The sequence below is a fragment of the Sceloporus occidentalis genome, unplaced genomic scaffold (assembly GCF_023333645.1).
Source record: "Sceloporus occidentalis isolate IW3139 unplaced genomic scaffold, rSceOcc1.0.p SCAF_10, whole genome shotgun sequence".
Taxonomy (NCBI): Eukaryota; Metazoa; Chordata; class Lepidosauria; order Squamata; family Phrynosomatidae; genus Sceloporus; species Sceloporus occidentalis.
In genome coordinates this window covers 29,262,310-29,284,612 of record NW_028316990.1, presented here as the reverse complement: position 1 = coordinate 29,284,612, position 22,303 = coordinate 29,262,310, and the positions used below count along the sequence as shown (strand labels likewise).

The window sequence follows — 22,303 nt, the reverse complement described above, 5'->3', positions numbered from 1 at the left end:
CCAACAGAAAGCCTGTCCCTGGTGCTGGAATGGGCTAGAGACATCCTATGAGATGGAGTGCAAACAAGAAAACAAAAGGGCTATCTCTTTTGTGTAAATGGCTATATGGCAAGTGTATGATAACGTTGGTGTCCTGTTTTGCTTTGCTCTCCATTCCCTCTTCCTCATGTAAAACTTTCCACGGACTCTTACAGTTGTAAGTCTGGCTGATCAATTTTAAGGCTTTTAAAAAATTATCTTTAGGACCAGCCCTATCAGAGAATCTGGGCAGGTAGACAGACAGATGCATGCAAAGCAATGGCAAGGTGGTGGATGACAGAGCCTTGCGTTCTGCACGGCCTGTTTTTCCTCTCCTCAGATAGGTACAGCACTTAGGTGCATTAGAGAATGCTATACTTTGACTGTTCAAGTAATGTCATCTCCGAGTCGTGTTGGCTTCTCTGAATGGAATATTGAAGGATGCACCTTGTCCTTTGCCACAGAGTTTGTGGTTAATGGGTTAGAAGTAAGTTATGAAACAGTCTTAAAGCTATGGAAGTGCCTTTAGATTAGAAATCTGTACTTAAGACAAGAGGCTACCCGACTTCTCTGAAACAAATCAAGAAAAATGTGACTCTCTGTCACCAGACTTTTGTTACATATTTATCCTCCCTTCCTTACGTGCAATTCAAAGTACAATATTGGGCAGGGATAGAGGACATATGGCCATAATTTCTGAGTGGTATATTTTGTATCAAAAAGCCATAGACTTACACAAAAGAGAGAGAGAGAAAGAGAGAGAGAGAGAGATCCTGAAATGTGAAAAATAATTTGAAACATCTGCATCGACTCTTGTATTGTTGTCCAGTCGGAAGGAGCGTTCTAACATTTTGTGTCCTTGTTTGTGATTATGAAATAGGCAAAGATTGATATCCCTAATGAAGAGTTGCGCGTCCAAGAGACGTCACGGTGTTCTCTACACAAAGGCAGCACTTAATACTCCATTAAAGACCTTGGACCCTCTCAACCTCCCCTTTGCACCTGATGTCCTGCTCTCATATTTGAGGCCCCACTTAAATATCTGAAATGGGGGCTAAGTGCCTTGCTGGCAATGAATGGCTGTGTCTCTTGGAAGATACAGGGGTTGATCTTCAGCAACATAGCGTCTCCTCATCCCCATAAAACGGAGTCTGCCATCATTCAGAGAGCAATTTAATTCACATCCATTGTTGTTCTTTATAAATTAATATTCTACTTGGTATGTGTGGGAAGGGGGGAATATGGGAGCACACTGCAGGAGAAAGTGCCACTTCATTTATTTATTTAGCTTCATCTGTATCAGTTCCAAAAGAGGCATTCCCAAGGGCAACATGCAGAGAAGATAGATGTGGAAATGCTCTGCAAACTGAACTTTCCTCCCCAGCTGCTTAGGAAGAAAAGGAGATGGCGGTGACTATCAGACTCTTAAGGCATTCAAAGTGGTCTTGTAGGACATAATCCTGAGCCACTGGGATGGATGGAGTTCACCAAATTCTCCATTTGGAATCTCTTTTGGCTGACATTGTGTGCAGTGCTGTTATAGTTCTCATTGTCTTGTATTATTATTGTTGTTGTTATTACAAATCAGCCACAAACACTTTTTTTACTTGTTTGGAAAAGTCTTACGATTAGTATTTTTGCCTTAACAACATAACTGGGGGTGATGAAGAATCCGTTCCACCTCTAACTTGAGTACCTGTTTGAAGAATAGCTATTTTCTCACCAGGATGCTGGTTATAAATGATGCCTTCAGAAACTATAGCAAGTGCTGACATCTTCTTGACCTTAGTGCAATCCTTCTTGAAAAATGTTTGCCGTTACAAAATAATGACTTTTTTTGGCATTTCAGGCACATTAATCGGTGCAACGATGCACACATTAAAGAGTCTCCAGGAGGTCTCAAGTCGGGTGCCACAGAATTCTGTCCTGAGACTGACACTCAATAACTTAGATGATGGGTTAGAAATCCCTACCAAGCTTGCAGATGATACAAAATTGAAGGTAATACATTAGAAGATAGGAAAAGAATCCAAAAAGGCCCTAGAGAAACTAGAAAATTGGACTGAAACTAATAGAATGAATTTTGATAGTGATTCCCAAAACTACAGTTCCTAGAATTCCAAAGCATTGAGCCATGGCAATTAAAGTAGTGTCAAACTGGATTATTTTTGTAGTGCAGAAGCACCCTGTCTCTTCCATCCATTTTCGAGAAAGCAGCAGTGAAGAAATCCTGGAGAAGTCAATGTGTTTGTGGTGATGGTGGTGGGGGGATCTGGCCTTGCGACTGCCTAAGAGTGCAATGAAATAAGTTTTTTGCATTTATAAAGTCTGTTCAAGGGAGTAGGAGTGTAACAAAACAGGGAGAGAAAGCCAATTCTGTTGCAGTTGAACTGCTGCCTGACCCAGTCTCTTATTTCTGATTTCCATTTCCAGCCATTAAAAATAATAAGGAGACCTGTGTTCTGGGCTCCGAGCCCAAATTCCTGGTCCAGCTCTGATTGATGTGGCCAGTTCCACTCATGGAGGACCAGGATTCCCAGTATGATTGTGGAAAGGGGTGTGGGTAAGACAGCGAAACTGTAACGGGATGCAGGCTGTCCATGTTTGCCCAGGAAGCAGAGATATGGGAGAACCTAGGTGTGTCTGCTATACATTAAGCAAGCTAGGGATTAATAACACAGGAATGGACAAACCAGATGCCTTTTCCATGAGGTCCAGTGACATGCTCTGCCAAATATCTTGTGAACTATTGATGGGATGGTGTGTATGTGTCTGTGTTTCCCAGTGGTCTACAAAGAACGTTTTTCAAATGTAGATACCCCAGATTTGCACATCTTCTGTGGTTGCAAACCCTCCCCCTCAAACCCTCAAATCCTGTCCTTTCCTTAATTCACCAAGTCTGTACATACTGGAAAAATCTGTCAGATCTAACTCCCAAGTAAGGCAGACACTACTTGGAACCGAGGGTATCTTTTATCATTGTATTTACAAATGGGACTGCATTGAGTTTTGTAATAGAATTTCTCCATTTAAAATGCAGAGCTGGGGAAAGTTATTTGCTTAGACAACAGCATTGTTGGACTTTCAGCCCTACCTATCTCACAGGATTTGTGTCAGGATAAAGTGGCAAGGGAGGTGAGAGCCATGTCAGCCCTTTGTATCCATGGGAGATCCATACTAGACCAGCCATGGATAAGAAAAAACATGGGACCTCATGTCATGTTGTCCCCAATTGAAAACAATGGGGCTTGCTGTCCACAGATGGCAAAGTCCCACTGTACTTGGGTTCACTGTATAGAATGGCATACATTAGGAAAATGTGAATATTAGTGACATCCATTAATCCTTGGCCTAAATCCAGTTACTAGTCCCATCTTCAGTAGACTCATTGAACATAGGATAAAATAATGCAGGTTTGAAAATTTGCTATTACATTCCATTTAACTAAAGCGAGTGCACTTTTTGGCTGCATCTGCAGTGCAGAATTAATGCAGTTTGACCCTATTTTAACTGCCATAGCTCAGTGCTATGGAATTCCAGTATTTTTAGTTTCCTGAGACATTTAGCCTTCGCTCTTAGAGAGCTGTGCTGCCAAAACAAACCATGAACCCCAGGATTCCTAGGATGGAGCCATGCCAATTAAAGCCATATCAAACTGCATTCATTCTGCAGTGTGGCAGGAGCCTATGGAGCAAAGAAAGCTGCACAAGAGAAGACCCAAAGAAACAAAAGTTTGTTGGGTCCATGTTAGACACTTTGTTGTAATGTGTCATCTATTTCAGTATTCAGCTTCTATAGTCAGTATTTGTTGTTGTTGTTCCTGTGTGCCTTCAAGTCTTTTCTGACGCATGGCATCCCTAAAGCTCAACTATCATGGCGTTTTCTTGGTAAGTTTCTTCAGAGGAGGTTTGCCGCTGCCATCCTCTGAGGCTGAGAGTGTGTGACTTGTGCAAGATCACCCAAAGTGCTTCCATGGTCAAGCCGGGATTTGAACCCTGGTCTCCAGAGTTGTAGTCCAGTGCTCAAATCATGCGAGTTCAATAGTCAGTATATCCATGCCCAGTTTTCTTTGGAATTTAGAATCTTTTTGGTTTGGATAGACTAACCTGTCAGTTTTGCCTTTTCCCTTTCTCCAAAAGTTGTGTTCTTTTCCTCCTCTTTGAAAAGTAATTTGCAACTTCTAGTAAGTTCTTATAAAATGACCCTTTCTCAAAGATCTGAACTAGCCATATTCAATAGGACAGGTATTCCCAGTATGCAGAGGATCCTGTTCCATTTCTAGCTTGGAAAGATGAGGAACCTACGAGGGAAAAGGGAAATGCCAGCTTTAATTCATCACCACAAACATGGCTGAATAGAGATGTATTCAACCCCAGGTTTTAAGAGCTAAGAATCCTGAGACCTCTGGTCTGTCAGTTCCAGTTTCTGTAATATGCACCTTTTAAAAAAGCCCCTCATACAGTGGGCCCTTGGTTTCCGCTGGGGTTTGGTTCCAGGACCCCCCCCCCCCATGGATAACAAAATATGTGGATGCACAAGTCCCATTATATACTATGGCATGGTAAAATGGTGTCCCTTACACAAAATGGCAAAATCAAGGTTAGCTTTTTAGAATTTATATGTTTTTGAAATATAGTATAAAGTAGTCTTGAGCATACTTTTGCCTAATATATGCACATTGTGCATAGTTTTTTTCATGTTGAAACTTGATCATAATGCGTCTGGCCTAGCTGCACATTTTGGTTCATGTACATGTTCGCTCAGTGTGGATTTGATAAGCTCGCTTTAAAATGTGAGTTAAGCCAAATTCTCCCTATCGTTACTTCGGATGTTATATGTATGAGGATTTCATGGCTCACGGCCATAATGCACATCTGTGTGCAATGAAACTGTAAGGGTCTTTATAAAGAAAAACACAGAAAGGCCCTTTGGGGAGAAGCCATTTAAAGCACAGAAGTGATGGAAGAGCATATGCTCCTTCTGCACCTGCTGCTTCAAGGGATCCAAACAGCTATCTGTAAGTATAGGCTAGGCATCCCATGGGGGCTGAAGTGAAGGGTGTAGAGAGGGCAAGAGAAAAGATTCAGAACCAATATCGTAGCAATAAAATTTTACATGCAGGTTCTCATCATGATAGTCCCCATAGCCCTACCCAAAAGAGAGTTGAAAGATGCAGATAGCTTTGTTGAGCAGTATCTGTATATGTCTCTAAAATCAGGAGTATCAGAAACGCATCAAGACCAGTCCACTCCAAAATACTTTGACTTTTAAGAAGGATAGCTCTGAACAGCTATTGTTGCTGGGAAAAGTCAATTTTCCATGACAGCTGCTGAAGTTAAGCAAAGACGGAAGAGGAAAGCTGGAGATAGGGTGAAAGCAGGTGAAATAATAGAATTAGATTGTAGGAAGGGATCAGAAGGGGCATCTGTTCCATCCCCTTGCCATGCAGGAATACAAAACTAAAGCACTCCAGAGAACGTGTCATTCAACCTTTGTTTAAAAGTCTACAAAGGAGGAGAGTTCACCATCCTCCAAGGCAATCCATTCCAATTCTGAATAGCTCTTACAATATCATAGAATCATAGAATCATAGAGTTGGAAGAGACCACAAGGACCATCCAGTCCAACTCCATTCTGCCATGCAGGAACTCTCAATCAAAGCATCCCCAACAGATGGCCATCCAGCCTCTGCTTAAAGACTTCCAAGGAAGGAGACTCCAAGAAAGTGTGTTCCACTGTCGAACAGCCCTTAATATCAGTAGGTTCCTCCTAATGTTGAGGTGGAATCTCTTTTCCTGGAGCTTGCATCCATTGCTCCATGTCCTGTTCTCTGGAGCAGCAGAAAACAAGCTTGTTTCCTCCTCAATATGACATCCCTTCAAATATTTCATCAGGGCTATCATATCACCTCTTAACCTTCTCATCTCCAAGCTAAATACCCCCAGCTCCCTATGTTGTTCCTCATAGGGCATGGTTTCCAAACCCTTCATCATTTTAGCCCCCCACCCCTTTGAACATGTTCCAGTTTCTCAACATCTTTTTTGAATTGTGGTGCCTAGAACTAGACGTAGTATTCCAGGTGGGGCCTGACCAAAACAAAATAGAATAGCACTATTATCACTTGATCTAGACACTATACTTCTGTTGATGCAGCATAAAATCGCATTGGCCACATCTCACCATTGACTCATGTTCAGCTTGTGGTCTGCTTGGACTCCTAGATCCATTTCACATGTAAAGAAGTTCTTCCTCATGTTTAGGTGGAATCTCTTTCCTTGCAATTTGTTTTGTGTTCTAGAGCAGCAAAAAACAAGCCTGTTCCATTCTCTATGTGACATCCCTTCAGGTACATAAATATGGCCATCATATTTACATCAAGTCTTCTCTTCTCCATACTGAACATACTCAGCTCCCCAAACTGTTCCTTTACCAACTTGGTCACCATCCTCTGGACATATTCCAGCTTGTCGATATCTTTCTTGAACTGTGATGCCCAGAACAGAACACAGTATTCCAGGTGAAATCTGACAAAAGCAGAATACAAAGGGATCTTGTAGCACCTTTGAGACTAATTGGAAGAAAGAAGTTGGTAGCATGAGCTTTCGTAGACTTCAGCCTACTTCTTCAGATGCATGTTTTTGGAGCGGAGAGTCCAGAGACAGACCTTTATAAGTCATCTGTGTGTGAAAACTTCAATTCAAATTCAAAATCTATGGGTATGGAGATGATTTGGCAAGGGCAGTTTAACAATGGTCATTGGGTGGTCAATAATTTCCATACCCATAGGTTTTGAATTTGAATTGAAGTGATCCCACACAGTTGCCTTATACAGATCTGTCTCTGGATTCTCCATTCCAAAAACATGCATCTGAAGAAGTAGGCTGAAGTCTACAAAAGCTCATGCTACCAACTTCTTTCTTTCAGTTAGTCTCAAAGGTGCTACAAGATCCCTTTGCATACTGATTTTCCAGACTAACATGGCCATATCTTTGAATTCTACCAAAACAGAATAGTTAGACCTCACCTGGAATACTGGACTGGACTGTAACATGGTATGCTCTGTTCGTGAAAAATCCCAGTCCTTTGAGTCTACAAGTGCTGGCTCCACGACAAAATGGGTTAAAACACAAATCACTGCCACCCACAACCACTTCTTCTTCGTAAATAATTCCCTCTGAAAGCCACTTTCCTCTTAGAATGCCGCCCGCTTCTTCCAAAAGGTCTTTGGGATTTGGTTACACACCAGTGTTTATGTAGGCCCTTAGATGTGTACCTAGACCTCTTTCAAAGCCCCACCCGAGGAAAATACAGCCAGAGATGGTTTAAGCTTATGCTGCATGTTGGCAGTGCTGATCTGTTGGCCCCCATCTGTTGGATCAGTGGCCAAGACCTGGGTAATATAAACAGGAGTGGGAATCAAAACAGCAGGAATTATTTGGGCCCCAAGGCCTCAATGTCTGTTGCTGATTCATCACCCTTCTACAGAGGGATTCCAAAAAATGCCACTGCTTTCTTAACAGAGAAAATATTGATTTAGCATGACTCAACCAAAGGAGCGAGAAAACAGGAGAGAGCAGAAGGGATATGCATTGACCTCCTTGAGGGTCACACCGCTACTCTGGAGGTAAAAGCGTCTGCCACAACTCCTGGAAAGGATACCTCCCAGAAAAATGCTGCTTCCTTGCTTGCTTATCCTTGGGGGCCACTTTCCACATAACATAGAATCATAGAATTGCATTTCTTACACAATTCGGGCAGAGAAGCATGTTTTTTAAAAAATGTCATTAGTTTTAGCAAGAGCTTTGCCATAGCTTCTGATCTTGTTCCACCATGCACAGCGTGATATTGTCGGCAGAATGCTTGAGTCAAGGCAATGGAAATCTAGGTTCAAATTCCTGTTCAAAGAGCTCACTGGGTGATTCTGGGGACCATCAATCTCTCTTAGCCTAAGCAACCTCAAATGACTGTTGTGAGGATAAAATAGGCAGTGGGAATGCTATATCCATCGTCCTCAGTCCCTTGGAGAAAGGGTAGGTTCATTGTTCTTTCTAACAGAGAATTCAGGTGGTAATTGCTGATGGCTTGTTGTTGTTGTTGTTAACTGCCCTCGACTCAATCTTGACCCATCACAAACCTGTGGATGAGACATCTCCAAGACCCCCTGTTCTCTACTGCTCTGCTTAAGTCCTGTAAACTAGACCCATGACCTCCCTGGTTGCATCTATCCATGTAGCATGTGGCCTTCCTCTCTTTCTACTACTCACTACTTTTCCTAGCATCAGCATCTTTTCTAATGAGTTGTGCCTTCTCATGATGTGGCCAAAGTCTGACAGCCTCAGTTTGATCATCCTGGCTTCCAGGAAGATTTCAGGTATCATCTGTTCGAGGACCCATTTGTTTGTCTTACTGGCTGTCCATGGTATTCTCAGCACTCTTCTCCAGCAGCACGTCTCAAATGAATTGATTTTCTTCTTATCTGCTTTTTTCACTGTCCAGCTCTCACATCCATGCATGGTAATAAAGAATACAGTGGCTTGGGTGATAGTCACTTTAGTGCTCAGTTGTATGTCTTTACTCTTTAGGCCAAAAGAGGAGAGGCCTCAGCAAGACAGTGCAGCAAGAGAGCCACATATCCCCGATGTCCACTCACCATGCTTGTGGTCTCTTTATACTAAATTGCAGTTTCTGGAATAGCCACAGTGTTTTGCACAATCATTCATTTCTCGAGGTTGAGATAAATATACAATGGCACTTTGTATCCGCTGCAATCTGGTTCCAGGACTACTACCAGCCTTTGGATAATAAAATCCGTGAATGCTCAAATCCCATTAATATGACGGCATAGTGCAATGGTGCGCCTTACACAAAATGACACATTCAGGGTTTGCATTTTGGAATTAGTATTTAAAAAAATATTTTCACGCTTTGAATGTTTGAATATATGGATAAAGCATCTGTGGATATGGAAGACTGGCCATAACAGTGGAGATCTATGATACAATCTGCTCCTCCTCCTTTCTCTTCCCTCCTCCTGCTCTATGATTCTATGATTCTTACTCCTTAGTAAAATCCAATAGAACATAGACAAGCCTAGAAGATTTAAGGAAAAACAGCAGCAACTACAAGAAACACTTTCCAATAAAAATCCAGGAAAACAAAAAAGTTGACTTTCAGAGCCCTCTTGAAAGCCTTTCTATGGCTGCCAGGGACAGCTATATATTTCTTGAGAGGGAATCTCCCAGGGTAGAGGTAGAAGCTGGGAAAGCTACCCTTTTGTACTACAACTCCCAGAATCCCCACATGGCTACTACCAGGGGAATTCTGCAAGCTCTATATTAAAAGACGAACATTTCCAAACTCTAAGCAGATACCATGTAATTTCTTGATGCTTTGAGCATTGCAACAAGTGGGAAAGCCCTGTCTCTGGTGTCACAGAAGATGGGTCAATGACTTCTGCAGTTGCTTTCGAAACATGTTGCTATCTCTCTGCTGTGAGAGTCTGGGAGAAGGGATGCAGAGCAGACAAAGAGTGAATCAGATGGTTTCCTTAGCTGCCAGGGAAGCACACTTAAGCTGGTCATGAGCCAGGCGCGGTTCCTGCAAAACCACAGATTGACCTCCTCCGACAGAGACGGTCAAAAGCATCTCCTCTCCAGCCTGGTTAAAGGGGACAGATCTGCTGGCCTAGCTTTCCGCAGTGTCCTGGGGGTTATGATTCAGCACTGATCTCCGGTGCTTTTTTGCTGGACAGTTCCCAGCACACCCTGGACAGAAAAAGCTGAAGCAACCACTGCCCACTTTGACACTGCTTTGCATTCAAGTGCGAGAAGGAAAGGCCAAGAACATAATTGTCTATCTTGTACCTTGCTGCTTTCCCTGCGCTCCCTCTGCAGCCCAGTGACCCCAAAGTGACTGAAACAAATGTCCTTTTGTCGGAACTTGACAAGCAATTGAAATCTCATTATGGGTAATTCTGTTACTACGGTTCAACAGCATGGAGACAATGATTTACCTGGCCTTTTGGAAGCAGTCATTAGTTGGAGTACACCTGGAACAGAAGAAGAGTAATTGACCTTTCTGCAAGGCTGCTGGCACTGAAGTTTTGTAACTTTCCCAGGGCATAAAAATTGCACAATGTAGCAGCACACTGAGGACTTGAAAATTCTGTTTTCCCATGGTCTATACTTTTAGAGCCATTCATGCATATACATGAAACAGCATGCATATACATGAAATAGCAGGCAAGGGCCTAAAAGGCCATTTCGCTCAAGCCCTGAATATTTTAGTGTATTTTGGTTATAGTTACAAATAGTTCTGCCTCTTTTTGTTTTTGTCTTGGCTGGTACATTTAGTTTGTTGTAGATGTACCTTACATTTACTTTACTGAGAGCCAGAATGCTATAGTGGTTTGAGCATTGGACTAGGACTCTGGGGAACAGGACTCGAATCCATGCATGGCCATGGAAATCCACTAGGCAACCCTGGGCAAGTCACGGCCTCTCAGCCTCAGAGGATGGCAATGGCAAAGAAACGTGCCAAGAAAACCATGAAACGACTTGAAGGCACCCAACAACATCAAGAAGAACAAATGTACTTGAAAGATCGGCTATTGTTTTTATGCTTTTTTAAATTTTGCAAATCACTTTGAAAAAGTAGGGGGAAATAGAGTATAATTGTGAAGTTGAAGGTTTTCATGGCTGGCATCCATAGTTTTTTGTGGGGATTTTCGGGCTATGTGGCCATATTCTAGAAGAGTTTGTTCCTGACGTTTCACCAGCATCTGTGGCTAGAATGAGGATATAGGGTCACACAGTGTGTGTGTGTGTGTGTGTGTGTGTGTGTGTGTGTGTGTGTGTGTGTGTGTATTCTCTATCTATCTATCTATCTATCTATCTATCTATCTATCTATCTCTTTTCCAGGCCAGCATCAGGAATAAACTCTTCTAGAACATGGCCACAGAGCCCGAAAAACCCACCAAAAACTATAGAGTATAAATATTTGTATGCAAAATCTGAACAGGCAAAAATGACATAGTGGTTATTCAATAGAGGAGCAATTGATCACAGCACAACTTTCCCAGCTTTGAGTTGGTGGTCTGACACTCACAGCAGGGAAGAAATCTCGTGTCTCAGCTGCCTCCAAAATGACTAGACTCCACTTGCTGAAGTGTTGCTCCCAACTTCAAACTGCTGACCACCAATTGATTCTCGCTTGTGCAATATGTACAGTCTTCTCCTTCGCCTCCCGTGTGTGTGTGTGTGTCTGTGTCACCATGTCCATTGTTTTGGAAAACTGATAAAATCACTTGCAGATTATTTTGGCTTTGCCTCATCTGATCTAAGAGGCCCAGCTGTACTGTTCCTACATCCAGGATTGGCACAATCTTTCTAGCTTTTTCCCTTCTTACTGCAAACATTTATATCACCTGGTCAAGTCTTCCCTTTATTATAACCCACTAACCAAGGCAAGTTTCTTCACTAAATTTTATCGACATCAAACCTCTTTCTGACTATGCATGAATCATATCTCTACTGCTTATCATAAATCTTCTTATCTATTTCTTTTTAGAGAAGTACTGAATTTAGTAAACTAAGGTGTTTGGTCTGTTACAGTTGGCCCATGGTATCTGTGGGGCATCAGTTTCGGACTCCTTTGTAGGTTAAAAACAATGCAGGACAAGCCCCATTTTTCCCAATGGTGGCATGGCATGCACACTGCTGCTAGCATTGCTGTGTCCATGCGCTGCCATTGAGAATGACAGGGCTTGCCATCTGCGGATGCTCAGATCCATGGATGGCAAGCCTGCGGCTGGTGAAAGCCCACTGTCTCACCATCTCTTTCCAGTATTTTATCCTTACATCTCCACTGTTACTCCAAATTCTTCAGTAAGTTTTCTTTAAATATGGTAATAATAATAATAATAATAATAATAATAAGATGATGATGATGATGATGATGATGATGATGATGATGATGATGATTGGTCTTCACAGGCCATTGAGTAAAGTAAGGGGAGCTGTTCCTTGCAGTACAGGGATGTCTGGCTTCTTGGCGAAGTTTTGTCTTAATCAATGTTGCAATCTTTGTTGCAGCATTTAGTGCCACAACAAACTCAGTTCCCAGAATTCCATAGCATTGAGCCATGGCAGTTAAAGTACAGTCGGCCCTCCTTATCCACGGTTTTTTTATATACAGATTCAAACATCCACAGCTAGAAAATATTCCAAAAAAGTATAAATCCCAAATAGCAAACCTTGATTTTCCATTTTATAGAAGGGACACCATTTTACTCTTCCATTGTATTTAATGGGAGTTGAGCATCCACGGATTTTGTTATCCACAGGGGATCCTGAAACCAAACCCCAGTGGATAACAAGATCCCACTGTAATGTCAAACTGGATTATTTCTGCAGTGTGGATGCAGCCCCAGTTGTACTCTCTGCACACCTAAAGAACACAACCAACCAGACACCCATTGCAATCTCTTCTCTTTCGTAACAGCTTGAAGCTTTTGTCCCTTACAGCATAGACACAAACACGTAATTAAAAGGTTGGTGAAAACTTGTCTGTTTTCTTCCCCCTTTCACTTTCTCTCTCTCTCTCTCTCAATCTCTGACACACACTATTAATTAAAAGGTTGGTGAAAATGTACCTGTTCAGCCAAGTCTTGGGTAAATTATTGCTACAGCTACTGCTGTTGTGATATAGTTTATTATGAATTTCTGGCTTTTAGACGGAGTATTTTTTTTAAAAAAATGCTGAATTAATTTGAATTTTGCTTTGAAAAAATGTTTCACGTTTGTGAAGCATAAATTGCACAAGTACAATCCAGCTGTATTTGGACCCCCAACCCTTTCATTGCAAAGGACAGTATCATCCAAAATCCACAAAACAGGAATACTTTTATTGGGTCAGCCAAAATGCACACTGTACATGTTGCATGCTTTCAAAGCTCCTTGGGCTTCTTCATCAGACAAAAGTGTTTAAAATCATACATAATGTGCATATATACAGACATCATTTGCCTGACGAAGAAGCCTCTGAAGGCTTGCAACATGTATAATATGCATTTCGGTTGGCCCAATGAAGGCATCACAGTTTGGTGGATTTTGGATGACACTGTACTTTGCTGTATGGTTAACATGGCTACCCCTGGATATACTTATGTATGAACATGCTAATTCTAATAGCCTTTCTCCACTAGGTAAGCACTATGTTTGCCCTGTCCTCCTGTAATGTAGGTCTAATCTGCACTGCAGAAATAATCTAGTTTGACACTGTTTTAAATGCCATGGCTCCATGCTATGGGATCCTGGGATTTGTAGTTTGTTGCAGCACCAGAGCCATCTGACTATGTATCTCACAAAATTACACATCTCAGAGTTCTATAGCATTGAGCCATAGCAGTTAAAGCAGCATCAAACTGCATCATTTCTGCAGGGCAGATTAGACCATAGTCATGAAGCTATGAAATAATCATAGCAGCAAAATAATCGCAGTGGGCACAAAAGCCGATGCAGAAATGTCAAGAACGCTTCCCACAGTGTCCCTGGAAAGTGCATGACTCCTTGCCAAGTTGTGATCTCCCTCCCTGATGAAAGCCTGCCATCTTTAAGTAAGTGCGGAAAACACCAATCAACATGTGGTAATTGAGGATGTGAGAGCTGCCGAACCCAAGTGCGCTCATGCTCTCCTGAGCGAAACTGCAGCTCCTAACTTTTTGCACCTGCCATAGCCCACTGTCAGTCACTGACATGATGGACAGTGGGGTGTAGTGAATTACGGTTGATGAGACCTGGGCACAACTCTCAGCTTTGGCCACATATGTCCCTGTGTGACCTTCCTTCCCATGACCTCCCTGATTGAGTCTCTCCATCCATCTTCTCTTACCAGTCATTGATATTATTTGGTGTTTTGGTGCCTGCCCTGTTGTTTTCCCAAGAAGCCAACCCAGATGGCATGCCCACATCTAGGTCTAGAATAAGATGAGCTTTCCATCTAAAGCTATTATTGTGGCAAAGAGAAGAAAGCAAGCCTGCACCCCAAATTAAACACTTTTTCCATTGCAAACAACTCTGCAGGCAGACTTCCCGGCTTTCTAACCCAGGTGGCATGTTCTAGAAGAGTATCTTCCTGACGTCTTGCCAGCATCTGTGGCTGGCATCTTCAGAGAATCTTCAGGAAGCTTGGCCATGTTCCTGCAAGATCCACTGGGACCCTTGTAATGGGATTTGGGTGGCTAAGACTGCCATTTTATTATTCAAAATGCCCTAAAGTGATGAGGACTCTAAGCATCAAAAAAATTGAAAATGACACCCCAAAGCCACAAAACAGTGATACCTTTATGGGGCCAAGCAAAATGTGCAATATGCATGTTGCAACCTTTCGAAGCTCCACTGACTTCATCATCAGATATACATGTTAAAGGGGAAAATAAGGTGATGAGATTAGTCCTAGTCTGGCATTTTGTCAAGATAGTGTGGTTTTTGTCATCAGTTCAGATGGTATGGAAGGGTAGTCATGCAACCAGGCCCCTCTTCCTTCTGGCCATGTGGATACTGGGAGATTCAAGACATACATTTTAAATTCCACTCTTTTATTTATTTCCTGGACTTCCCGCACCAAAGACTTCCTTGCCTACCGCTTTGACCCACAGAGAGCACGGAAAAGTTATTTTCTTGGGCTGTAGGTCTCAGATTTTGGTGCCCCATACTGTTCCAAATGTGGGTACACTCAGTCTCAAAACATGTATTCGCCAATTTGTATATTTCATGTTTCCAAGTTTAAAACAACAACAACAACATCGATTTGGGAGCCTGACATGTATATTATGCCACAGATGAAAACAGGGCCATGCCAGCATCATTCTGTCTGTCATACCAGGAAGCATTTTCTTCAGCTCTGGCCCCAGGACACAATGGTGACAGCTGTTCTCTCTGTGGGAAGGCAGTGAAAGCTGAAAGAATAACAATGTCAGGCTCTCCCTGTAACCATTCATAAAGCAGTGCTCATAATAACACAAATATCCTGGCAGTGGTAAAGGAACTGGCAACTGCAGTGGGACATCAAACACCTTTTCTCTATTCTGGAAATCGCTGTTAAAATTAAATTGCTCAATATCTTGCAATGCAGCCAAAGGATATTGCTTTAGCAAAGATGCAAAGGCCAGCAAATAGTGTAAAGCAGAACATTCGGAGCACATGACTTTATGGAAAATGGTCCCCTGAGAATAACAAGTGTATGGGACTGAAAAAGCAGCAGCAATCTGACAAATATCTTTTGCTGTTGACCCATCGCTTTAGGGATCATGCATATGTGAGCATGCGCTTTCAGGTCTCCTGTTGACTTATGGTGCCCCCTGCTTAGCTTCCAATATGGAATTGGATGCCTTTGGGTATTTAGGCTCTACCATGCATGGCTTTGACAGATTCTGTTTCAACGATGATGCAACAGCGAACCCTGCCCAGTGGATGTTTGAAGAAGAGCTTGGAAAAGTTACTTTTGGGGGGGGGGGGAAATCCTAGAATAACCTAGACTTTTCTTTCTTTTTAAAGTTTTACTCCAAAAAAAGTAACTTTTCCTAAACCTGGCTTGCCGTCAATCCTAATTATATGATTTCTGGTAGGCTTGTGTACATCCTGCTTTGCCATTCTCTATTTTATTGCAGTCTTTTGAGCACAGGGCAGGAGCTCCTTTCCACATCAGATATCAAGTTAAGGACAAGTATCAGAGGCTGCTTCTGCCTTATCAATTGTCATCTCAAAGGAGGAGAGCCAGCTCAAAAGAGAAGCAACAGGAGGATGAAGGCAGGAGGCGAGCGGGAAATTGCCTGATTAACATCTCATTCAGAGACTAAACTCTTGCCCTGGCTTTGCAGTGGGTGGGAACAAGGGTTGCTCCTTGGAGAGAATAGCTGCCTATTGGGGTCGGATCAGTCCTGCTGGGCTTGAACCTTCCCTCTCTGCCTTTGATGTTAGGATGCAGGGTTTGCAGGCTGCCCTTATCCCCATTGAGGGCATTAGGAGCGAATTAAACCATTGAATTTTCACCCGGCATGGGGCAGGAACCCACTGTCCTCAGAGAAGAGGACACCTGAAGCTCTGACATAATTGGAAGGAGAGGGGGTGAGGTCAGGAGAATTTGAGAAAATGAAGAAAGATCAAATGCCGATGGGAAAGGGGACGCAGAGGGAAACATGTAACTGGGATTCCATGCAAACGCTGGGCCAGATGCAAACTGCAGGCACTGGCTATTCGAAGCCCAGTGCACAGAACTCAACTACGTTTCAGGCATCTGCTACAAGGGTTGTTCATCAAGGCAGCAAAAGACAAGATGGCATGCTCTTGCCGTTCCATGTATCAAAGCGGAACATTTGGAGCACATGACTTTATGGGAAATGGTCCCCTAAGAATAACAGGTGTACAGGACCGAAAAAGCAACAGCAATCTTATGTCACAGAATTTTATGTCATGGTGATTTTCAGTGGGCTAGCATCCTCCTTGAGAGACCAGGCTAGGGTGCTCTGGCAAGACATGTGCTCTGTCTTCCAACAAAGAGGAATGCAGGCCCCTAGGAAGGATCTTGGGAGAAACAGCAGGGAAGTTGCCTCATTGCCCCCAATTATATTACTCCCTGAAGTAGTCCTTGTGAAAGGACCACCCCTTCTGATCACACAGCAAAGGCTTATCTAGCTTATCTAGCTGTGTCTCTCTATGACTCCTCCAGTATCCCCATCATTTTACAAGTTTTGCCTTGTGACTTTAACATCATGGGGGACCATGTCCCCTTTTCCCCTCTGCTAGGTTTGTTGCTTTTAATCCAGGATGATGAAGAGTTCTGGAGAACTCAAAGGTTCATTATTTTATAACTATTTGGTTGGTCCAAATGAAGGGGATTTCCCTCCTGTTGTTGTTGTTGTTGTTGTTGTTTCCTTTTCTTTACCTAACAGACCATCACCAATGTCTTGTCTCGTCACACATATCAGGACAGATCGTCTATGCCACTGGCATACAGTTGTGAAGTCATACAATGGGATACTCTTTTCCTTTTGCATGGCGGAGTTTCTTTTGCACAACTCCATATCCCATGTGTGTGCTTGCATCAACGTTCAAAGCAAAGCTGGATTTTTCTTCTTAAAGCTGAGCAAGGAAAACTCTTTGGCTGAAGGACAACTTCTGTTTGACTGTTAAAAGCAATATTCTCAAGGATATTAAAAACAGAGCTGAGCAAAGTTTGTTCTGTTTAGTGTAAATCTTGAAAATTTAATTTCTAGGCAGACAAACGTTTTCTCCTTGGGGTAAAATTCAGAGGCATCACTCTGTTAGTCTGGAATATCAGTACGCAAAGGGATCTTGTGGCAAAAGACTAACTGTGCAGAAGAAGTTGCAGCATAAGCTTTGGTAGAATTGGTCTGCTTCCTCAGATGCATGGAGTTCCTGCTCCCTCGGGTGCAATGTTCTATTGCAAGACTGCAAAATGGCAGAGGAGCCAAAGGGTAGAGCAAGGGCAGAGACAGTACAAGGAAACTGTTTTTCAGACAGCAGTCTTCCTCAGTCCTATCTGAGATACTTGGAACTGGGACTCCCACATCCAAAGCACATACTCTGCCAAATAAGACATGACCGGGAGACTGAAGGAAGCATGCAAAATAGCTATATTCTGAAACCATCTAGAGAAGGTCCATCACTCATTGGGGTTATTCACACTGTGAAAATAATCCAGGATGAATCTGGGTTGAATCTCCATTGTTTATATGCATCCCGAACGCACCTGATTAAATTGGGGGGAGGGGGGGGGAGCTGCCAAAAAGCCCCTTAATCCAGGATAATTGGTTTTTAAAAGATCCGCATTGTCAGTAGTGTGAATAACCAATGCAAATAGAACCGAATAGATCCGGGATAAAACACTGCATGCCTTGAATGTGTTCTGAATGCAATTGTATCATTGGCTACATGTTTAATTGAATGATTGCACGTGTGAGCAACTGAACTCTCAGAGATGCGCATCGATCCGGTCCCATAGTGTGAATAACAAATCCAGAATCCATGAGTGAGATGATTTGCATTGTCACGCTAAAAAAAAAACAATGATGTCTGAATGACCCCAGTGACAAAGCATGTGTTTTGTATGCTGGAAAGCCCAGGTTCAATTGCCCAAATTGCCAGAAGAAGCTGGGAAGGATCACATTTAAAACCCTAGAGAGTTGCTGCCAGTCAGTGGAGCAAAAAACACTGAGCATTATGGATCAATGAGCTGCACAGGTGACCCTACTGTTAGACAGAATGACGTAGGATAATATTGTGTTAATACTGTATACCAGGCTAGTATCGTTGTATTAAGTGGCAAAACCACCTCTGAGTATTCCTTGCCTAAGAAAAATCTATGACTGTGACTTGAAGACACAGTTGAACAACACGCAGCTCATGGACCATTTGTGGCCATCTCTTGTAATTTGTTAATCCTGCTTGCTGCCTCTGTTTGCTGCTGCGGATAAAAGCACATTGCTGAAAGTGCCACTGTGTGCATGTACAAACTCACACACACATGCATACACTCGATGCATTTTCTTATGTTCCTTCACTTCTAGAAGGCGAGACACACTGTCTTGCCAGTCTCCATGTTTCTGTTATAAAAGAAGGCGCTCTGGTACTCTCATGTTCAATAGAAAGCCATTGAAGTTGGCATCACATTTGGCAGCAACTTTGACTGTGGTGGGAACCTCAATGGCAGCCAAACAAAATGGAGCCCCACTCCTTTCTTTGGTTGGGGGTCCAGTGCTGTCCCCAAAACACCCAAACATATATTTTCAAGCAGTCTGCCTTTTCCCATTCTAATCGACATTCCCCTTCTTGAAACTTGGCTTGAGCATCTGTTCCCTAGCCCCTGGGTGCCAGACACCTGGAAGCATTCTCATATTATATTTCTTTTTCATTTATAGAGAAATTGGTTTCTGTGGCTTCAGAAGACCTTGGACCATGAAGATGGACCCTTTGCCTATCTTCTGGTTGCTCCTGGTGGCCTGGCGGCTCAGCCTTTCTTTGGCTGTGAACCCCTTTGCAGTGCAACAGATCCCCCCTGACCCTTGCTATGATGAAAAAGGAGCACCCCGTCGTTGCATCCCAGAGTTTGTCAATGCTGCCTTTGGGAAGGAGGTTCACGCCTCCAGCACCTGTGGCAAGCCTCCCACCCGCCATTGTGATTCTTCAGACCCCCGGAAGGCTCACCCTGCATCCTACCTCACCGACCTCAACACTGCGGCCAATATGACCTGTTGGCGCTCGGAGACCTTGCACCATTCGCCCCAGAACATCAGCCTCACTCTCTCCTTGGGCAAAAAGTTTGAGGTCATCTATGTGAGCCTGCAGTTCTGCTCGCCGCGTCCTGAGTCAGCTGCCGTTTTCAAGTCCATGGATTATGGCAAGACGTGGGTGCCTTACCAGTACTATTCTTCCCAGTGTCGGAAGATCTATGGCAAGCCCAACAAAGCCACGGTCACCAAGCAGAATGAGCAGGAGGCCCTGTGCACAGATGGGCACACTGACCTCTACCCACTGACTGGAGGACTTATTGCCTTCAGCACTCTGGACGGGCGTCCTTCAGCCCAGGATTTTGACAACAGCCCTGTGCTTCAGGACTGGGTGACGGCCACTGACATCCGGGTGATTTTCAGCCGTCCCCATTTGTTCCGGGAGCTAGGGGCTCGTGACCATGAGGATGAGGATGGTGGGGTGAGCTCTTCATCCTACTACTATGCTGTGGGCGAGTTTCAGGTTGGAGGACGCTGCAAATGCAATGGGCATGCTTCTCGCTGTGTGAAAGACAAAGAAGGCAAGCTGGTGTGCGACTGCAAGCACAACACCGAAGGTCCTGAGTGTGACCGCTGCAAACCTTTCCACTACGATCGTCCATGGCAGAGGGCCACTGCCAGGGAGGCCAATGAGTGCCTAGGTAAGAATGTGTTCTGTCTTTCTTCTATGGGCTGGTCTTCTAGTGCCTGGCAGAGAACAGGTTTTTACCTGTTATGCCTGCTGTCCTTCCAATAAAAACACAATGAAACTGAAAAAAGGCCAACTATTGCAATGGGAAGAAATATTGTTGACCTTTTTTGCAACAGGCTCTTGCATAACTGACACACTCTGACGCGAGTTTGCAGAAGCAAGAGTCCTCAGCCGACTGTTTCCTCAGACAAATTAAACAGCCTTGAGAAAGCAGTGGGTAGATGTGGAGAGGTAGAAGCAGGGTACAAGGGAGGAGAAGTCAAATACAGTAACCAGTTTTACAGAAACAATGCAGAGACACAGACTGGTATTTATCCGTTGACATTCCAGCAAATAGAGAGGACGTTTAGACTGGCAAGAGAGCCAGTGTGGGGTAGTGTTTGCAGCATTAGACAATGACGACTCTGAAGAACAGGGTTCGAATCCCCACTTGTCCATGTAAACCCATCTTGGCAAGTCATGCTCTTTCAGTCTCAGAGGAAAGCAAAGGCAATCTCCATCTGAACCAATCTTGCAAAAAAAAAAAAAAAAAAAAACCCATGATAGAGTTACCATAGAGTCACCGTAGGTCAGAAATAACTTGAAGGCACACAACAACAACAGTTAGACTGACAAATGTCCTGTCGGTAGTGTTAGACCTGGTTCAGGTTTGAGGAGACCCTCAGAGGCCCGCGTCTTGGGCTCTCTTAAAGTTCACAGGGAAGGAGTACCTTGCAATTCAGCATTACCCTTTTTAATTTTAGTTCTTTTAAAATGAAAATCTAAAATCACACACACCCTTTTAAATAGAAAGCCTCTTTGGAGACAGCTGTTTTGCTTGCCCCATAATGTGTTATGGTTAGGGTTGCCAGAGTGAAACTTGGAGAGACTCCTGTACCTTGAATGCTTATGCAGAAGAAAGAATTCCAGCTGGCGTTGCTTATTACCTGGCTAGGCAACAAGCAAGACCTGCTGAAATTCCTTCATTTCCACAATCATTAAGGGAACAGGAGGCCTCTCAATTTTACAGTCTGGTAGCCTTGGTTATAATGTTACAGCCTCAAGTGCACTGTAGAAAAACAAAAATAAATGGAAGCCACCAGCAAAACTGCAACCGCTCAAGTGGCATCACTAGAGTTGGTGTCACTCGGTGCAGTGGAACACACTCCTTCAGAGTGTAGTGGAGTCTCCTTCTTTGGAGGTTTTAAAACAGGGGATGGATGGCCATCTGTTGGGGATGCTCTGAGTGAGAGTTCCTGCATGGCAGGGGGTTGGACTGGATGGCCCTTGCGGTCTCTTCCAACTATTCTATGGTTCAGTTCAAACCTGACCTGGTTGGTATTTCCATCTAATGCCCGCCTCACTGGCCGAACAAACACTCTGGGGATCTTAGCATGCATAGCCCTTTGGTATATGTGTGCGTGTGCGTGTCAGTGTGTCAACCCTTTGGCAGATGGAACCGAAAAGATGAACAAGAGGATAGAAAAGGCATGAAGGCCGAGGGGTTGGGGGAGGGAGGCAGTGTCCCTTTAAGACATCCCTGATGGGCCCAGCCTCACAAAGGCGGCTTAGCAGAGCTGCCGTGTGAAAGTTTTCCCTGTCGGCTCCATCTCCTCTTTCCCCCTTTCCTCTTGCAGGCTTTGTGCCTTCTGTGAAAGAGCCCCTCCGTCACACGCCTCCAAGGGGGCTTAGCAGCTGAAAGCCGGATTAGCTCCCCAAGCATTCCCCCCTGTGCCTTTCAAGCGTGACATCTCCCCGGCCGGCAGGAACAGACGCAGCAATTAGTACCAATTAAAGGGAGAGGGCCCGCCTGGGAAGTCCCCTCTTGCACAGCTAGGCGAGGCGGGCTTCTTCTCGCCCTAGGCATGCACACCTTGCACAGTTCTAGTTGCTTCCGCCATAGTGCTGCAGACCATCCTGAAAACCCCTTTGGTAGGAAGCATGTTTGCTTTGGCTTCCACACTTGAGTGGAAGGGGTTGGTTATTACTTTGAAAGCCCTACATGGTTTGGGCCCAGCTTACTGACAGGATTCGCCTTCTGCCATACAATCTCCCTGTACATTCAGGGATCTCCTCTGGAGAATGTTGATCCAGCCAGCCAGGGCTAGGATCTTATTGCTTGGCATTTTAAATCAGCTCCAGCCTCCCAAGCTGCAGCTAGGACACGGGATGGAGGCAGGGATTACCGCACACTAAATCGCCACCGAATCACTAGCCGCCATCAGCCCAGGTCCAAGCCGCACTCTGACAGCACTTTTTAGAAGTCAGAAAGCTTTCCAACTTCTAAAAAATTCTGGAGGAGAGTGGC

General features: G+C 43.8%; 1 protein-coding gene across 1 annotated transcript in view; it reads left to right on the top strand.

Annotated features, from left to right (window-relative positions):
• The window catches only part of LOC149306291 (netrin-3), a 109,428-nt gene that overhangs the window by 20,444 nt on the left and 66,681 nt on the right, over positions 1–22,303 (top strand). Inside the window, exon 2 of the mRNA XM_089476812.1 lies at positions 18,957–19,966. Within this exon, the coding sequence (XP_089332938.1) occupies positions 18,994–19,966 (973 nt within the window). The 5' untranslated portion in view covers positions 18,957–18,993. The remainder of the gene's footprint in view (positions 1–18,956; positions 19,967–22,303) is intronic.